The 16,514-nt window shown below is 45.9% G+C and overlaps 1 protein-coding gene across 2 annotated transcripts in view; it reads right to left on the bottom strand.

The window, feature by feature from the left end:
* Positions 1 to 16,514, bottom strand: part of PARG (poly(ADP-ribose) glycohydrolase) — a 174,689-nt gene that overhangs the window by 22,449 nt on the left and 135,726 nt on the right. For both annotated transcript variants that reach the window (XM_088463078.1, XM_088463079.1), the window contains 3 exons: positions 8,404 to 8,482; positions 7,299 to 7,407; positions 2,260 to 2,365 (listed from right to left, as the gene is read on the bottom strand). In XM_088463078.1, the coding sequence (XP_088319204.1) occupies positions 2,260 to 2,365; positions 7,299 to 7,407; positions 8,404 to 8,482 (294 nt within the window). The remainder of the gene's footprint in view (positions 1 to 2,259; positions 2,366 to 7,298; positions 7,408 to 8,403; positions 8,483 to 16,514) is intronic.

Raw genomic sequence — 16,514 nt, 5'->3', positions numbered from 1 at the left:
TAGGGACCGCAATCATCCCTGTGGCAACTGTTTATGACCCACTCTATGTTCGTATCTCATGACCTTATTGAATGTTTTTACCTATAGTACAGCCTTCAGCCTACTGACTCAAATAAATCTTCATTTGAAATTTATTTCCATCCCTTGCAAAGTAAATTGCATTACAAAAACACACAGAATTAAATTATACTCTGTTTTAGACAATAAATTATATATTGTTGACAGCCATCCCTTAAAAAACATCCATTACCTGATCAATCTCTAACCCCAGCCTCATCAAAATCTCACAATTAGCATCTCTGAGTTGTCTACGGTACGGAATACAAAAGGTGCCCCAAAAACATAATACAAGTTTTTTATTTTTAGAGATGTACTTCTTGTTTGTTACATCAGAGTAAATTTGCATGACATGTAAAGAAGCTGTTGAGTGACAAAGGATAGCTTATGTGTAGAAGGATGTTCATATTTTATAAGGCATTTTAAAGGTCACAGGATGAAAACCACAGGCAATAGGTTATAGGTTTCCGAAAAGGCAAATAAATAAATAATAATAATTAAAAAAAAAACACCTTTCACACAGTCTTTCCCAGTCTGTCAATTACCAAATTCTTCAGACCCCATCCGAAGTCAGGAATAAAGTGACTCAATTAAAAATTATATATTCCCATACATCTACACTGCTGATATGCAACCACCATTTGGCATAAAATACTTCAGGTGCCAATAAAAAGTAACCAAAAAATGAGTAGTACTATAACAAAAACATCAATCTATTTATATTATAAACAGACTGCATAGCTGTAGCAACAGTAAACAAACATAATGCACAACAATATATATAAGACAGCAGACGTATCAGCAATTGCAGAGAAAAGCCACATACAGGAAAAAAACTGTGCTTTTTTAATCATTTGTCTATCGTTAGGGAACAGATATAACCCCAAAAGGGCATGCTGCCCTACCCACCTGCCCCCTATTAAAATGTCACTTACATTAAAATCCAATAGGGATTGGCATAGAGATAACAAAGAAAAAGAACAAACCACTCACAATACAGAAATTAGAAGCAGTTAATGAGATTTGGGGTTTTAAGTGGATGGCGGATTTATGCATTTCTCCATTGTGATCCTGCAAATCTTCTTGGTGGGATATTTTGAGGTTGATCTTTGTGATATCCCTGTAAATTTCCCACAGACTATTTCCTCATTCTCACCATTACCCTAAGTTTGAATCTGGTGAAACCTAATAAATTATATAGAATTTCAGGCTCCATGATAGCTTCAGCGCCCATAAGAATGAAAAGGACATCCAAAAGGCACAGCATTATTTATTTATTTGTGTGTATAAACATTTTATATTTGGATCCCACTGACTAGTTCTATCATTAGCATATGTACACAGAATTTCAAACATATTTAGAATGTCTGTCTGACTATTTCATATGTGTTTTTCTTTTTAGTTTCCTTTTACTATACATGCTAAATTTGCGAAAATGAGGACAGATTAATTACAATTACAGGTTGAGTCTCCCATATCAATATATTCCGAAATACGGAACAATTTTGCCATGACTGAGATAATGAAACCTTTGATTTTTGATGGTTCAATGTACACAAACTTTGTCTAAGTCACAAATTATTAAAAATATTGTATAACATTACCTTCAGGCTGTGTGTAAGGTGTATATGAAACACAAATGCATTCTGTGTGTATATTGGGGTCCTATTCCCAAGATATTTCATTATGAAATGCAAATATTCCAAAATACGGCATATTCCGTTATCCAAAATACCCCTGGTCCCCAGCATTTTGGATATGGGAGACTCAACCTGTACTAGTTTTAAAAAGTTACAATTTATTTCAAGGAGGTTACATTGCACCTTCATTAGCTGAGATACTAAGAAAACCTGGCTCCCACATTTCTCAATATCACAAAAAAATATAAACTAAAATACCACCGATATGAAATGTGAAAGTACCATTTTAAAAATAAATAAATAAAAGAGTAGATTGGATAGCAGATAGTCTTCTGGACATGACAACGTAGTAAGTAATGCAATCTGCACCTGTCGCCACTGTGATCAAAGTTTAAAGTCCAGTACATTTCAGTGTTGCCAAATAAACCAGGGACATGAAAATTAGACAATATTTGCAGGTCTCAGTCCTTACAAAGAATACACTGCAGGTCAAACTGATTTTTTTTTTTTTTTTTAAATAGAACTACTTTCAGTGTGTATAATTTAACATTTTATTACTCACCTTTTAATCTAGGATCACCCCCGAAAGCACCACAACCCCAGTTGCCCGTTGCAACTGCTGACAGATTCTCTGGCTTGATTCCTTCACGGTAGAATCCACAGTAGGCCTAATGCAAGTAATAAAAAAACAATTCTTATGAAGTTGATTGTTTATTGTGCATTGTGCTGTCAAAAAGATGAAACCAAGTCATGAAGGTGCTGCTTTCCATGCAGACATGCTACAAAATTGAGTACTAGGTGATAAACTGACAAGGTGAAAGTGTGACTGTCCTATGACAATAATATTTCATAAAAAATTCTGACAATTATTTAAATGAAATACTAGGCAATAAAAATCCAGTAATACAGTAGCACATCAGGAGGGCCCTTTTATTTATGTATCATTGCTTCTTTGTTTTTTAGAAAAAAAAATTAGATGCTGATTAGGTTTTTAAATACTGCTGACAATAGAAAGTTCACATTAAGTGGCTGATTCTGAACAGGACACAGTGGTCGTAGAGGAGCGATGTTTTTCATCCAAGAGCATGCGTTCCAATTTTGTACATACAGACACGGGTGTAAGTAGATCTAAGGGGGCCCCATAGTAAGATTTTCACGGCCCCGTCACCATGTCGCTCACCTCCTGATTGCGCGGGAGGATTCTCCTCTAGCAGTGTGCTGATGCGGGGAGGAGGCATGGCCAAGGTATGGGAATTTCCCAGCAAGCTCAGAGCGGCCATGCTTCCTCCCAGCGGTAGTGAGGAGAGCAGATGTGCATGCAGTGCAGCAGCACACTGCTTACAAAAAAGCAGCCACCCTAGAGGGTGCTGAGGGGGTATGCAGTTGGGAAGCCGCGGGGGAGGGTTAGGGCTCCCAGGGGGGACTTAGGGTTAGGCACCCCCCGGGAGGTTAGGGTTAGGCACCCCCACGGAGGACTTAGGTTTAGGCGACGGGGAAGGGAGGGTTAGATTTAGGCACTTAGAGGGGGATTAGGGTTAGGCACCCTAAAGGAGGGTTAGGATTAGGGGGTTAGAAATAGGTTTTCCAAATGCCGGGGAGGTGTCTGGGGGAGGGCTTCCGCTGGGGGAGGGCTGGGAACCGGAGGCGGACTGGGCCTCGTAGCAGCCGTACACCCTGCACCTACGCCTATGCGTACAGAGTTGTAGTACAGATTTGGATGCATGGTAGCAGAAATGTATTGAAAATGTATGGGTGTTCTTGGGCGGCGACTGGCAGGGTGGCTAATCAGACGCAATTAAATGCTGCATCTTAAGGGAGTGTTGCGAGCGTGGTCGTGTTCAGAGATGCAGAATCGTTTACATTATTCAGATGAATAATCTGCACCTGCCATAGAAGCACTAAACGGTATTTGAGCTTCTAAGGATGCAGAAAGTGGGCGTCTCCTTCCTTGCAAATTCGGATGCACAGGTGTGCACTGTAGTGGCATTAGCATAAAGTTGCTGGCACGACTTCAGCACAATGCGCACACAGGAACGTCTGCTTCCGAGGCCCTAAAGGTGCGTACACACTGGGCGATAAAGTGGACGACTGAACGATAACGATATCGTTATCGTTCAGTCGTCCACTTTATCGTCCGTTTTTAACCCCAAAAAGATGAACGATGACGACGACGCGCGTTCCCGCGGGTTGTTTGTCATCATCGTTCATCGGGCTGACATGCAGGCCAACAAGACGATCTCGTCAGGTTGCTGCATGTCAGGGAATGGGGGAGAGAGCCCGGCGCTGAACGATATCGTTAATGATATCGTTCAGCGGCTGTGCTCAATGTCATGAACGACATTGAGCACAGCCTGCCGGGGACACACGACACGATATCGCTCAGGGAGCATATCGTGTAGTGTGTACCCACCATAAGACTTACTGAATGGCTACAAAGTCAGTGGTAACTTGTATAGTTCACATTGTATTATGTATAGCCTGATAAAAACCTTATGAAGAAAATTCCATTTTACCTTCAGAATCTATACAAAAAATAAACAACAAACTAGGTGGCTACACATAGAAAAATTTCTTGAGCCCTCTGAAATGTCAGCGGACTTTGTAAGATCTGTACCAAAGAAAACAAGTTTAGCAATCCAACTTTAGATCAATATAATACACATCAATCAAAACATTACATATCCCGTAGTGATATTAGGCAAATTCTCCACAGGGATCATAATCAGCAACTTTCTGGCATCTCCTAATGAAACTATAGGACTTCATGGGATGCGGTCAATGCTCCGACCGCGGGGATTCCAGCAATCAGAATGCCGAAGCCAGAATCCCGATGCCAGGATCCCGACCGCCGGAATCCCAAAGGAAAGTAGCGAGGTTAGGGGGAGGGTTAGCATTAAAGTTAGGCACTAAGGGAGGAGGCTTAGGTTTAGGGAGGTTAGTTTCAGGCACCGGGGAGGGAGGATTAGGGTAAGGAGAGGGGCAGGGTTCGGATACCGAAAGAGAGTTTCAGGTTTTATTTGTATTCTGACTGATGGGCGAGTTGAATCTAAGTCGGACGTAGTTGCCCCCACATTGTATGCACGGAACTAAATGTGTATATTCACCCGTATGCCCCGGTCGGGATTCTGACCGCTGGGATCCCGTACCCATCCCAGACTTCCTTACTGACTGTCATCACTACAGCGAATAAAGACACCCAATTACTAATGCAGTAATAATTCTAAAATGACTTTTATGCTGTCTCACAGGAAGACATAGGAGATAAAGAAGGTTTCGCAAATCTGGTATATTTCTGCACTACGCAATCGCCAAACCGAGGTGTTGGCAAAGTTCAGCGGGTGTACGCTGATGAATGCGGGCTATGCAGAGTTGGGTGTACGTGTAATTACACCTGATTTCAGACAGCATAGGGCTTGTGCAAGTGCACAGGGATAGTGGTGATGGGCATAAAACCAAGTGTACTGGATGGGTGGATGTGGCTGCAGAGATGCGTACAACTGGGGCATACGGGTGAATATACACATTTAGCTCCGTGCACACAATGTGGGGGCAATTACGTCCGACTTCCATTCAACTCACCCATCAGTCAGAATACAAATAAAACCTGAAACGCTCATGCTTTGGTGTCTGTAGAATATGCCACACATATCGACACATCAGTCCAATGAGCAGGACAAAGAAGATATTTTTGAAGATCAAATAGTTTGCAGTTTCCAGCCAATGGTTTCTGCTCAGTAGAAAAAGTGTTCCATTAAACAAAAGGATGTATTTCAAAGTGCGTAATCCTTATAAACTCAGTGCTGAGGCAAATCCATCCATTCTCTAACCAATCCTGGTCTGAATAAAGAGCCTGCTGCTCTCTTCTAAGTATAGAAGTTGTTAAGATGACTGAGCTCTCCTGGTCAGACTTCAGATGTAGTTACCGTTAGAGAAACTACTACACCAATTAAGCTGTCACAAGCTCTCCTAAAATGGATAAGTTGCTTGTGTACCTAATTTTTTTTTTCCGCCATTTCTTTTTAGGACTGTTTTTTTTTTTTTTTTTGGATGATTTATGTGCTGTTATTACAGGCACGCACGATCTGAAAACAAAATTTATCTTAACCAAAGCAATAGCTAGAAAATGGAAATGTACTTCTCAGGCGGAGTTGCTGACTGATTAGAAGCGTCTCTCTACATTTTACATGGACTAATATTTTACCTGCGGAAAGGAGTAATGAAAATCAATGTTTCAACACAGCGCGATGACTGATTAAAGTGGGTCTTTACAGCACAGTCATAAAAGTAGTTGCAGGGAAATGCCCTGGGGACAGCAATGCATGTATTAAGCCTTCAAGTTATTTAAATAATAATTAAGGACCATAAGATGTGGGCAAAATCATTGACTTCTTTGATTTGAACCATGGGTACAACAGCAAATTTAGAATAAACTTCAAACCAAATAAATGTAGTAATAGGCATGCTCCAGGGATACTGCTGCAGCAAAATGTACGATACCTTTAATGAATGCAGTACTTTTATTTGATCTGAATGTGTCTGGCATAAAGCAAAAGGCTCGTTTTAGTTTCCGGTAAGCAAGCAAACACATGGGATGGGTATGTTTTACACAGGAATGATTCATCACGCATAATGCCACAGTGACGGAAATGTAGGGTCATCTGTTTTCATATAAAAGAAATAGCTATACTGTAATACTTTGTTTGCTCTTGTACTACTGTACTGTGTGAGGGTAAGGCTATGTTACATTAAGGATAGGCAGAAGAGAAAGCTAATGCACAAGTAAGCTGAGTTGACGGAGGTTGGGTTATGATTCATGGAGGGTAAGGTCTGTTTTACTACAAATAGCTGGGAATCATCATGGGTGTGGTAAGTATTACCGCAGGAAAAATGGCTAGCGGTTCAAATCCCGACAGCGGCTGTCCGGCAAAGGTGAAAATCCAGATTATCTTAAGGTAAGTATCGCTAACCTAATTCCCTACCCTAACCCTTCCTTAGGGGTGCCTAACCCTAACCTCCCCCCCTGTGCCTAACCCTAACCTCCCCCCCAAGTGCCTAAACCTATCCCCACCCTCCCCAGCTGCACATCTTGCAGTAATTTACAATGCAAGTGTTCTGGAACCAAGCGTACACAAATAAGGGCCATGCAGTCTCGTATGCATTTCAGCCACATCTCTATTTGCAACAGAGTAGGTGGACCTGGGCTTTAACATGCATACTGATGTAGTGTACGTCCAGCGAGAGAATAAAAACGCCTGTTTTCAGGTGCACCAAGGATACGGGTTGTGCAAGTGTGCGCCCAGTCATATTTTTAAGGAAATTGTAAACTTTGCACAAAGCAACATTAAAATTGCAGAGACCGGTGCCCTGGAAATAGTACTTTGCTTAGCGGGAGATGGCTATGACATAGCAGCGAGAAAAGCAGTGCTGTGATATTATTGCTCCCGCCCTCCCCAAAAAACAGGCCAATTTAAGGGACATGTTAAGAATTTAGCGAAAGTGGACGTGTAGGGTGAGTAAAATGTAATTTTTTCCCTCTATGTCAAACATTGTGTTACAATTCCTATGAAAATTTTCTCCAGTGTTTAGATAAATTATACATGCCTTGTTCAGCTCCCTTTTTATCAGTTCTGGTCTGAATTGGTCAATGTTTCGTCGGAAGTGAATAGCGTCAATGGCAACAATTTCTGTAGTTCGTCTTTGGTAATCGTCTCTGTGTAAGAGAAAAGGAGTTAAACATTTACTGGAAAACAGTTTAAACACCAGTTCTGCGAGTAACAAACAGTAACGTCTACATACATATTCTGTAACAGTAACATATATACTGTATATGTATACCGTATATATATGAATATGTATAACATACATATTTTTTTAAATTCAGTTTGGATAAACCACTTGTTAACACAAACATAATAGTTTTTTATTTTTGGATAAAGTTTTCAAGTAGAATATAGATAGAAACATTATTCTGTGCAAAAAAATAAACAAGCTATTCAATTACGCAGCGCCTTTAGTTGCCATATTTCATCAATATGTTAGAACTGATGGCATGGAATTGCTAACCGGTAACTTTTTATCTGATAAATGGTAGATTTGCTTTAGTTATTTGAATCTTGTTGATGTGTTTAGGTTGTGGAATATCAATTCTGCTCTAAAACTCCCCAAAATATAAATTATAGCCTGCCAATAGATTACACCACCCAGAGAGATACACAAGTAGGTAGATATACAATACACAAAAATAAATTCAAAATATATAGTTACAGAAAAAACTGTCTACAAAAGAGAACAGAGGGACAAATCTTAAAACGAACAATAAAAAAAGTTTATTTTCAAAATATGTTGCTACGTTCTGCAAACCTCTCTCCAGTATCACTAGATACGCATCATAACAATCAATTAAACATAATAACCTTTGAGGTAAATCATTCACAGCACAAAAATGAAGTCTAAAAGAATAAGATGCTTATTTTTACGTCTTAGTAGTTAGGGACCTGCTACAAATGGTACGTCTCACTGGAAGCTGCCTATTAGTGTGAGACAAAAAGAATAATAGAAAAAATAATTAACTTTACAGGATTAGACTGCTGGGCAAATAAGAGATGACTTCTCCTTTACTGACACAGCATGCTAGTGCTGTTTAAGTGTTCAATGTAAATGTCAAGAGGAGCATATTAATAGAGACACACAAAAGTACTACACATACCGTGCAGCTTCATCTTCATGAGCACGATCCCATTTGTAGCTTTCCGCATAGCCTTTATATTCACTATATTGCTCTGCACCTACACATGGAGAGCCAAAAAATAAATATCACACCTTTGTAACGAAACAAAGGGAAAAACAATTGCAATTAAAAAATATATAAAATTCCAGAGTGAACCTCATTTTGTAACAATTCATTTACAAAACATTTTTCTACTTGCATAATTAAGAATATTGTTTTGACAAATATGTAAACAGTATCAGGCTGCATTCTCATGCTGGGTATGCCTACTTACTGAACGATAATATGAGATATGGTAAGAACTTACCCTTGTTATCTCTATTTCTACGAAGTCCATAGGGTTCCACAGGATACCTTGGGGTATAGGTGTGACGTCAGTCGCAGGGCACCAAAGAGTTAAGCTTTCAGCCTCCCAGGATGCACTAGGTCCCCCTCCTATACCCCGCCCCCGGGCCAAGGCACCTCAGTTAGTTACCAAGCCATAGGCCGGAGGAGGAGAAGGAAGAGAGAGAACAAAGATCTGGACACATACAAGAATCACATTCTCACCAGAGGGAGACGGAAAACCGGTGACCAGAGCAAAGCCCATCTGCAGCACAGGTGCGACAGGGCGGGAGTCCTGTGGAACCCTATGGACTTCGTAGAAATAGAGATAACAAGGGTAAGTTCTTACCATATCTCATATTTTCTACTTCAGGGTCCATAGGGTATCCACAGGATACCTTGGGGATGTCCCAAAGCAGTATCCTTTAAGGGTGGGGACGCTCCTGTGCAGAAAGGAGAATCCGCTGCCCGAAGGAAGCATCCTGAGAGGCGAAGGTGTCAAACCTGTAATACCTCACGAAGGTATGGACAGAAGACCACGTAGCAGCCTTGCAGATCTGAACTGCCGAGGCACCACGTCGAGCTGCCCACGAAGGACCCACAGACCTAGTGGAATGAGCCTTCAGAGAAGGAGGGACCGGTAGGCCTTCATGAAGATAAGCTTCAGAAATAGCCATACGGATCCAGGCTGCCAAAGTTTGCTTTGAAGCCGGCCAACCCTTTTTACGGAAGCCAAAGAGGACAAACAAAGCGTCCGACTTCCTAAACGAAGAAGTGCGGTCAACATAAGTCCTTAAGGCCCGCACAACATCCAATGAGGCCTCACCCACGGAAAGACCCGGTGAGTTAAAGGCCGGAACAACTATTTCCTCGTTAATATGAAACTGGGAAATAACTTTGGGAAGAAACTCAGCCGAGTGCGGAGCACTGCCCTGTTCCCATAAAAAACCAAGAAAGGGGGTCTACAAGAAAGAGCCCCTAACTCAGAAACACGTCTGGCCGAAGCAATGGCCAGAAGGAAAACAGTCTTAGCTGTTAGCCATTTAAGATCCACTGAGCCCAGTGGTTCAAACGGCGGTCCTTGGAGAGCCCTCAGGACCACAGCCAAATCCCAAGGCGCCACAGGTGGAACAAAGGGCGGCTGAATGCGGAGAACACCCTGCATAAAGGTGCGCACATCCGGGATTGTAGCAATCCTACGGTGAAACCAGACAGATAGGGCCGAAACCTGTACCTTCAAAGAAGCAAGGCGAAGCCCATGATCTAGTCCCGCTTGCAGGAAGGCGAGAATCCGAGACAGACGAAACTCCCGCGGTGCATAACCTCTCGGTCGACACCACTGGAAGAACGTATGCCACACGCGATGGTATATCCTCGCGGAAGACGGTTTCCGAGCTCGTAACATGGTACGCACCACAGAGCTGGAAAACCCCCGGGACCTCAGCATGGCCGTCTCAACAGCCACGCCGTCAAAGACAGCCGAGTCAGGTCCGGGTGAAGGCAAGGACCCTGAGACAGAAGGTCCGGTCGTAGCGGCAACCGCAGAGGAATGTCCACGGACAGACCCTGAAGGTCTGAGAACCAGTGCCGTCTGGGCCACGCGGGAGCTATCAACAGGAGCGTCCCTCCTTCCTGTTTGAATTTCCGGATTACCCGTGGAAGAAGGGAGACCGGAGGGAACAGGTATGCGAACCGGAACGTCCACCGGACGGACAGAGCATCCACCAGAGACGCCCCTTCGTCTCTTGTGCGAGACCCGTACACCGGCAACTTGTTGTTGTGCCGGGACGCCATGAGGTCGATTTCTGGAAGACCCCACCTGTCCACCAGTAGTTGAAAAACGTCCGGGTGCAGGGACCATTCCCCCGGATGAACGTCCTGGCGACTTAGAAAGTCCGCCTCCCAATTGAGCACTCCCGGGATGAAGACCGCTGATATGGCCGGAAGATTGCGCTCCGCCCAAACCAGGATCCGAGAGACCTCTACGAGAGCCGCCCGACTGCGAGTTCCTCCTTGCCTGTTTATGTAGGCCACGGTGGTAGCGTTGTCCGACTGGACCTGCACCGGGCGACCCTGGAGAAACCGCTGTGCCTGCTGGAGAGCATTGAAGACCGCACGGAGTTCCAAGATATTTATTGGAAGCTCCGCTTCTGTCGGCGTCCACCTGCCCTGGAACAAGTGTGGACCCGAAACTGCTCCCCAGCCCCGAAGACTGGCGTCCGTTGTCAACAGGACCCAATTTGGAACCCAGAACGGACGTCCCTTGTTGAGGTGGGTCGTCTGTAACCACCACGTAAGGGACAGGCGAACCTCCTGGGTGAGCACAATCGTCTGGGACTTCAGAGACTGAGTCAGCCCGTTCCACTTGGACAGGATCAGGTGCTGCAGAGGTCTGGAGTGAAACTGGACGTATTCCACCATGTCGAACACCGACACCATGGAGCCCAGTAACCTCATCGCCGAGTGTAAGGACACCCGGCGGCTGTGCAGACAACTGCGCACCCTTGACTGTAAAGCAGAGATCTTGTCCTCCGTCACGAAGATCCTTTGCTGTCCCGAGTCCAATAAGGCTCCAAGATGCAGAATCCTCCGAGATGGGATTAGAGTGGACTTCTGCCAGTTGATTAGCCAGCCGTGCCGTTGCAGCAGTGCAATGGTCAGGTCCAAGTGGCGTAACAGGAGCTCTGGAGATCCTGCCACCAATAACAGGTCGTCCAAATACGGCAACATGCGGACTCCCTGCAGCCGCAGAGAAGCCGCCATGACCGCCATCACCTTGGTGAAAACACGTGGTGCTGTTGCCAGGCCAAAAGGTAACGCCCGAAACTGGAAGTGGTCGCTGCTGATTGCAAACCTGAGGAACTGTTGATGGCGCCAAAGAATAGGGACATGCAGGTAAGCGTCCTGTATGTCCAATGACACCAAGTAGTCCCCAGGTTCCAGCGCCAGAATGATGGACCGTAGGGTCTCCATCCGAAACTTCGGGACCCGCAAAGACTTGTTGAGTGCTTTGAGGTTGAGAATCGGACGATATGACCCATTGGGTTTCTGTACCAAAAATAGATTTGAATAGAAACCCTGGCCCCTCTGGGAGAATGGAACCGCCACTATAACTCCAGCCTGGAGCATAGTGTGCAATACCTTCCGCAGCTCCGTAGCCTTGTTCCGGTCTGATGGGAGACCCGTGGTGAAGAAGCGAGCCGGGGGTCTGTGCCGGAAGGAGAGGGCGTATCCGTGGGAAACCACCTCCAGAACCCAAGTGTCTGTCGTAGTGGTCGACCAACACTGGGCGAACTGTAGCAGGCGGCCTCCCACCCTGGGATCCCCCAAAGGGAGGCCCGGACCGTCAGGCCGCAGGCTTGCCATCTGGCTTGGGGGCCGGACGTCTGGTACTCCATGCCTGCTTCCGGGGCTTGACCGATTTCTTAGGGCCAGCCTGTCGAGGAAACGACTGTGGTTTGGGCCTGCCCTGGGCCCTAGATGACCGAAAGGACGATGGTCCCGAACCAGAAGGAGCAGCGGCCGACGGGAGACAGGCAGATTTGGCTGCCGCCAGCGTGGCCACAATCTTATCCAGATCCGGACCGAAGAGAACTTCTCCGGTAAACGGCAACGCTTCCAGACCTTTCTTGGAATCTGCGTCCGCCTTCCAGGATCGCAGCCACAAGGTGCGACGAGCAGCTACCGCTGCTGAAGAAATTCTAGACACCAGAGTACTAATGTCTAGAGCCGCCTCGTTGATGTAGGTGGCCGAATCACGGAGATTGCCAATCAACTCCGCCTGATCGGCCGGACAGTCGGATTCAAAAGAAGCCTCTAATGAATCCGCCCAGCGCTCCATCGCTCTGGCAACCCAGCAAATGGCCATAGCCGGCCGTGCTGCCCCCCCAGCAAGGGAATAAGCGGACTTCAGGCAGATTTCTACCTTGCGGTCCGTAGCATCCTTAAGGGAGGACATGGATGGCATCGGCAATGTGGCACTACGGACAAGACGGGTCACGTGAGAATCCACCTGTGGAGGGGATTCCCACTTCGCAAAATAATTATCCGCGAACGGATAAGCCACCGCCAGGCGTCTCTGCGGCTGGTATCTTTTGCCCGGTTGTTTCCACGCCTCCTCTAAATGGTCCACCAACTGACCCGAAAGAGGAAAGACTGTGGCATCGCCCTTCACATCTTTGAAAAAGGCATACTTAGATTTAGCCGCTGGGGGAACTTCGTCCTCAATCACCAAGGCTGTGCGGACCGCCCGAATAAGTCCAGGAATATATACTTTGGACTTAGCATCAGCGTCCTTAGTATGGAGAGGTTCCTGATCGTAAGGATCTAGAATCTCCCCATCATCAGACGTCCCTTCGTCATCCTCATAAGGAGCGGACAGAGACGCCACCGGCCTTTTATGAGACCGCATCACAGACTCCCCTTGCAACACATCCGACAAGTGCTGTACAGAACTCGTCAGGGAGTTAACCCACGCTGGCTCCTGAGAACCCGGGAGCGGGGAAATAGGGAGACTGTGGGGTACCACCAATTGTCGTGGGAACCCCTGCATGGGTGACGACACCACAGACTGCTGGGACAAACCCATCGGAGTAAACGCGGGCTGCGGAGCTAACTGGCCCACTAAAGCTGTTAACGCCTGAGCGAAACAAGCCCAGGGCGGCTCCTGTACCGGTGCTGTAACCGTAATAGGCCGCGCCATGGACAAACACTGCCGGCAAAGGCCCTCCGCGCTACCCTCCCCCTCCGCTAACGGTACTTTGCACGTGGTACACTGTAGCCGGAGGGGAAAATCACTTTCAGACATGATGGCACCACGTATGTGACCTCTCTCACCAATTAAGTATTAAATAGGCGAGAGACCACCCTGCAGCACCGCACCGCAAGGGCTTTAGCAGAAAGAACAGGGACAGTAATAAAGCTGACAGTTTAGAGAAGGAAAGATTACAGGCAACAGCGCTAGCACAGTCACATACAATGCAGAAAAATAACAATTCCTGCACTAACAGCGCTGATCACTCAACTACACAGACACAGGGCCTGGTAGGACACAGCGCTGCATACACAGACCTGACCACAGCGGAGGAGAGGTATGCGGGGGGACCCAGACCACGATGCTTCCGTCCAGCGCTTCCAGCAGCGTTCACCATGCGTTCTGGAGAAGATGGCCGCCGAGGAGCAGAGAGGAGGCTGGCCTGGGGGAGGAGCGCTGCCACAGGACCAGTCGGCAGCATGCAGAGAGGGCTGTGTGCAGCGGGGGAGGCGCCGGCTGTGAGACAGGGAAGGCGCGCTCCCCTGGCATGCATTTAACCCCTGGGACGCCGCAGCGCTACCGCTCTGCTGCGGTCCGCTGTCCCAGGGGGTAGTGGAAGCGCAGGTTGGTCGCCTGGCTCCACGCTGCAGCCAGTCCCCAGGGAGCCCCCTGCCTGGGGACTTAGGACCATGTGATCAGCGGGGACCCACCGCGGGACCCCGCTGCTTACCTCTGTCCCCCTTGAATCCGGCCATGGTCCGGAGCATCTGGGGTCACCGCTAGCTGTGACCCCAGACGCCCACCAGCATCCCCGGATCAGTACCGGCGTTCTGGTACCGGCGGGGTGTAGGGAAGACAGCATGGACGTCAGGACTGACTGTCCATGCTGTTCATCCAGATGTGCAGCCACAGCTGCATGAAGAATAAGCTTCAGGGGCTCTTCTAGCCCCCACTCCAACAGGTGCACCCGACTCCGGCCGGGCACCAAACTAAACTGAGGTGCCTTGGCCCGGGGGCGGGGTATAGGAGGGGGACCTAGTGCATCCTGGGAGGCTGAAAGCTTAACTCTTTGGTGCCCTGCGACTGACGTCACACCTATACCCCAAGGTATCCTGTGGATACCCTATGGACCCTGAAGTAGAAATACTTGCTCTATCGACGAGTGATATAGCACGAGTGCATCGGCAGGCGAGTACACCAGATAGGGCTTTGAACGACGTTGTTCAGACATATCAGGTCGGCCCTGCAGCACAGCTGATGCATCTGCATGTGTGTACGGGTTACCAGTCGATCGCCCATACACTTACTGCAACGACCGCTGACATTGACATCTCAACTTTAAATACCTGCCCAGTTGTGATGTAAGCCCAGACACATCGAGCGGCCAACTTGTAAGTGTGTATAGCTTACCGGTCGGCTGCTCGGACGGCGGATCGGTCTGCTGAGCGATCAGTCATCTAAATGTGTACCCAGGATTAGTTTTAACATTTTGTATAGTTTAAAAGAGAGAAGAGCTCTGGAGTAGAATGAATTTAGTGATTGTGCTTTAAGAAGCATAGGGGGAGATGTACTAAGCCTTAAAAAAGTGATAAAGTAGAGAGTGAAAGTCCCAATCAGCTCATGTCACTTTTGTGTTTGTGAAATGGCAGTTAGGAGCTGATTGGTTGGTACTTCATCACTCTCCACTTTATCCCTTTTCAAGATTTCATTACTGAGTAGTCATCAGGGAGCAGCAAACAAAAAGGTAAAGGGGAAAAAATAAGAGGCAGTACAATGCTAGTTTTTAGCTGCCTCTGACAATGCAACACTAGACAAGTAAAGAACCAAGTCTACATGGTAGAAATAAACCTTAAAACTATTTTATGGAGCGAGGTAATTATTGTTTTTACAGTGCCAAACAAAAACATCACAGAATGGTGAAATAATATCTAATAACTGTCCTAATATAGACACAGAACAGTCCTGATTTCATATGATTGTACTGTTTATCAGGACTTTTGTCCCGAATCCAGGATAGTTGAGAGATGACAGGTACCCTTTATCACATGTATCAGTGGTTGATGTGCATGGCACAGCACTGGTATTTTTCTGAAGGGGAAGAAGGTTGTCCAGGGCTTCGAAAGTGAACAAGACAAATTTCAACCTCTGTGACCCATGTAAAATGACCCACCCACTTTTCATTTGTGCACACTGTCCCAAAGTGGGTCAAATAAAACTTGGTTGCTACGGTGACAGGTCTAAAATGTGTAGCTGCATTTTAAACGAATAGGAAAAAAGAATTGCCTCAGTTGTAGATGAAAACATGTCAGTTACCAGCTGGAGCAAAAGTGGCACACAGGGTATGCTGGGAATCGCAATTCAACAGCTCCTGACAAGTCACAGCTCGTCTAAATCTGTACTAGAGACTGACGTCACTAAAACAATTCTGTAGGGTAAAACAATGTTTGGGAAATGAATGAGTTACTGCTTTTACATTTGATTTTTAATCTGGCACCATCAATTACAGAACTAATAATCACAATAATTAAACACAGAAGGTGGCAATATGTATTTGTATCTTAAGTATTCCCAACATGACCATATGAAATAGGACTCCCAATTTCCAGCACAGGCTGTTGGACACGTGAGGCTGCTCTACAAGCTATCTAGAATCTGCCCCAGCTGAGAACCTTAGGGGAGGGACTAACTTGTTTATGTAAAAGTCATATAAATTTCCAATACTAAGACATACATGTACAAATGTATACATACACTAGTTTACTAGGTGGTAGTGCAGCTTGAACTGTCTCACTGCTAAAATGTATATATCTGGAACAGAATCTGAAAACACCGCATAATTGGCATTAGCACAATCTTATAGGCAATCAGCAATAGAAATGTATACAGAGCAAACTAATTAAGCTTGGTACCTAAGCCCTTCAGTGCACAGGATATTTGCCAGGCTCCTGCTCAGTCATCTTATGGATGGGAAATGTTAAAAGACTGACTCCTGTAATAACCATTACCAAGCTGA

This window comes from Taudactylus pleione, unplaced genomic scaffold, assembly GCF_031769625.1.
Source record: "Taudactylus pleione unplaced genomic scaffold, aTauple2 ptg001314l, whole genome shotgun sequence".
NCBI classification, from domain to species: domain Eukaryota; kingdom Metazoa; phylum Chordata; class Amphibia; order Anura; family Myobatrachidae; genus Taudactylus; species Taudactylus pleione.
Note: the sequence above shows the minus strand (reverse complement) of the source record. Positions and strands in the feature narration are given on the sequence as shown.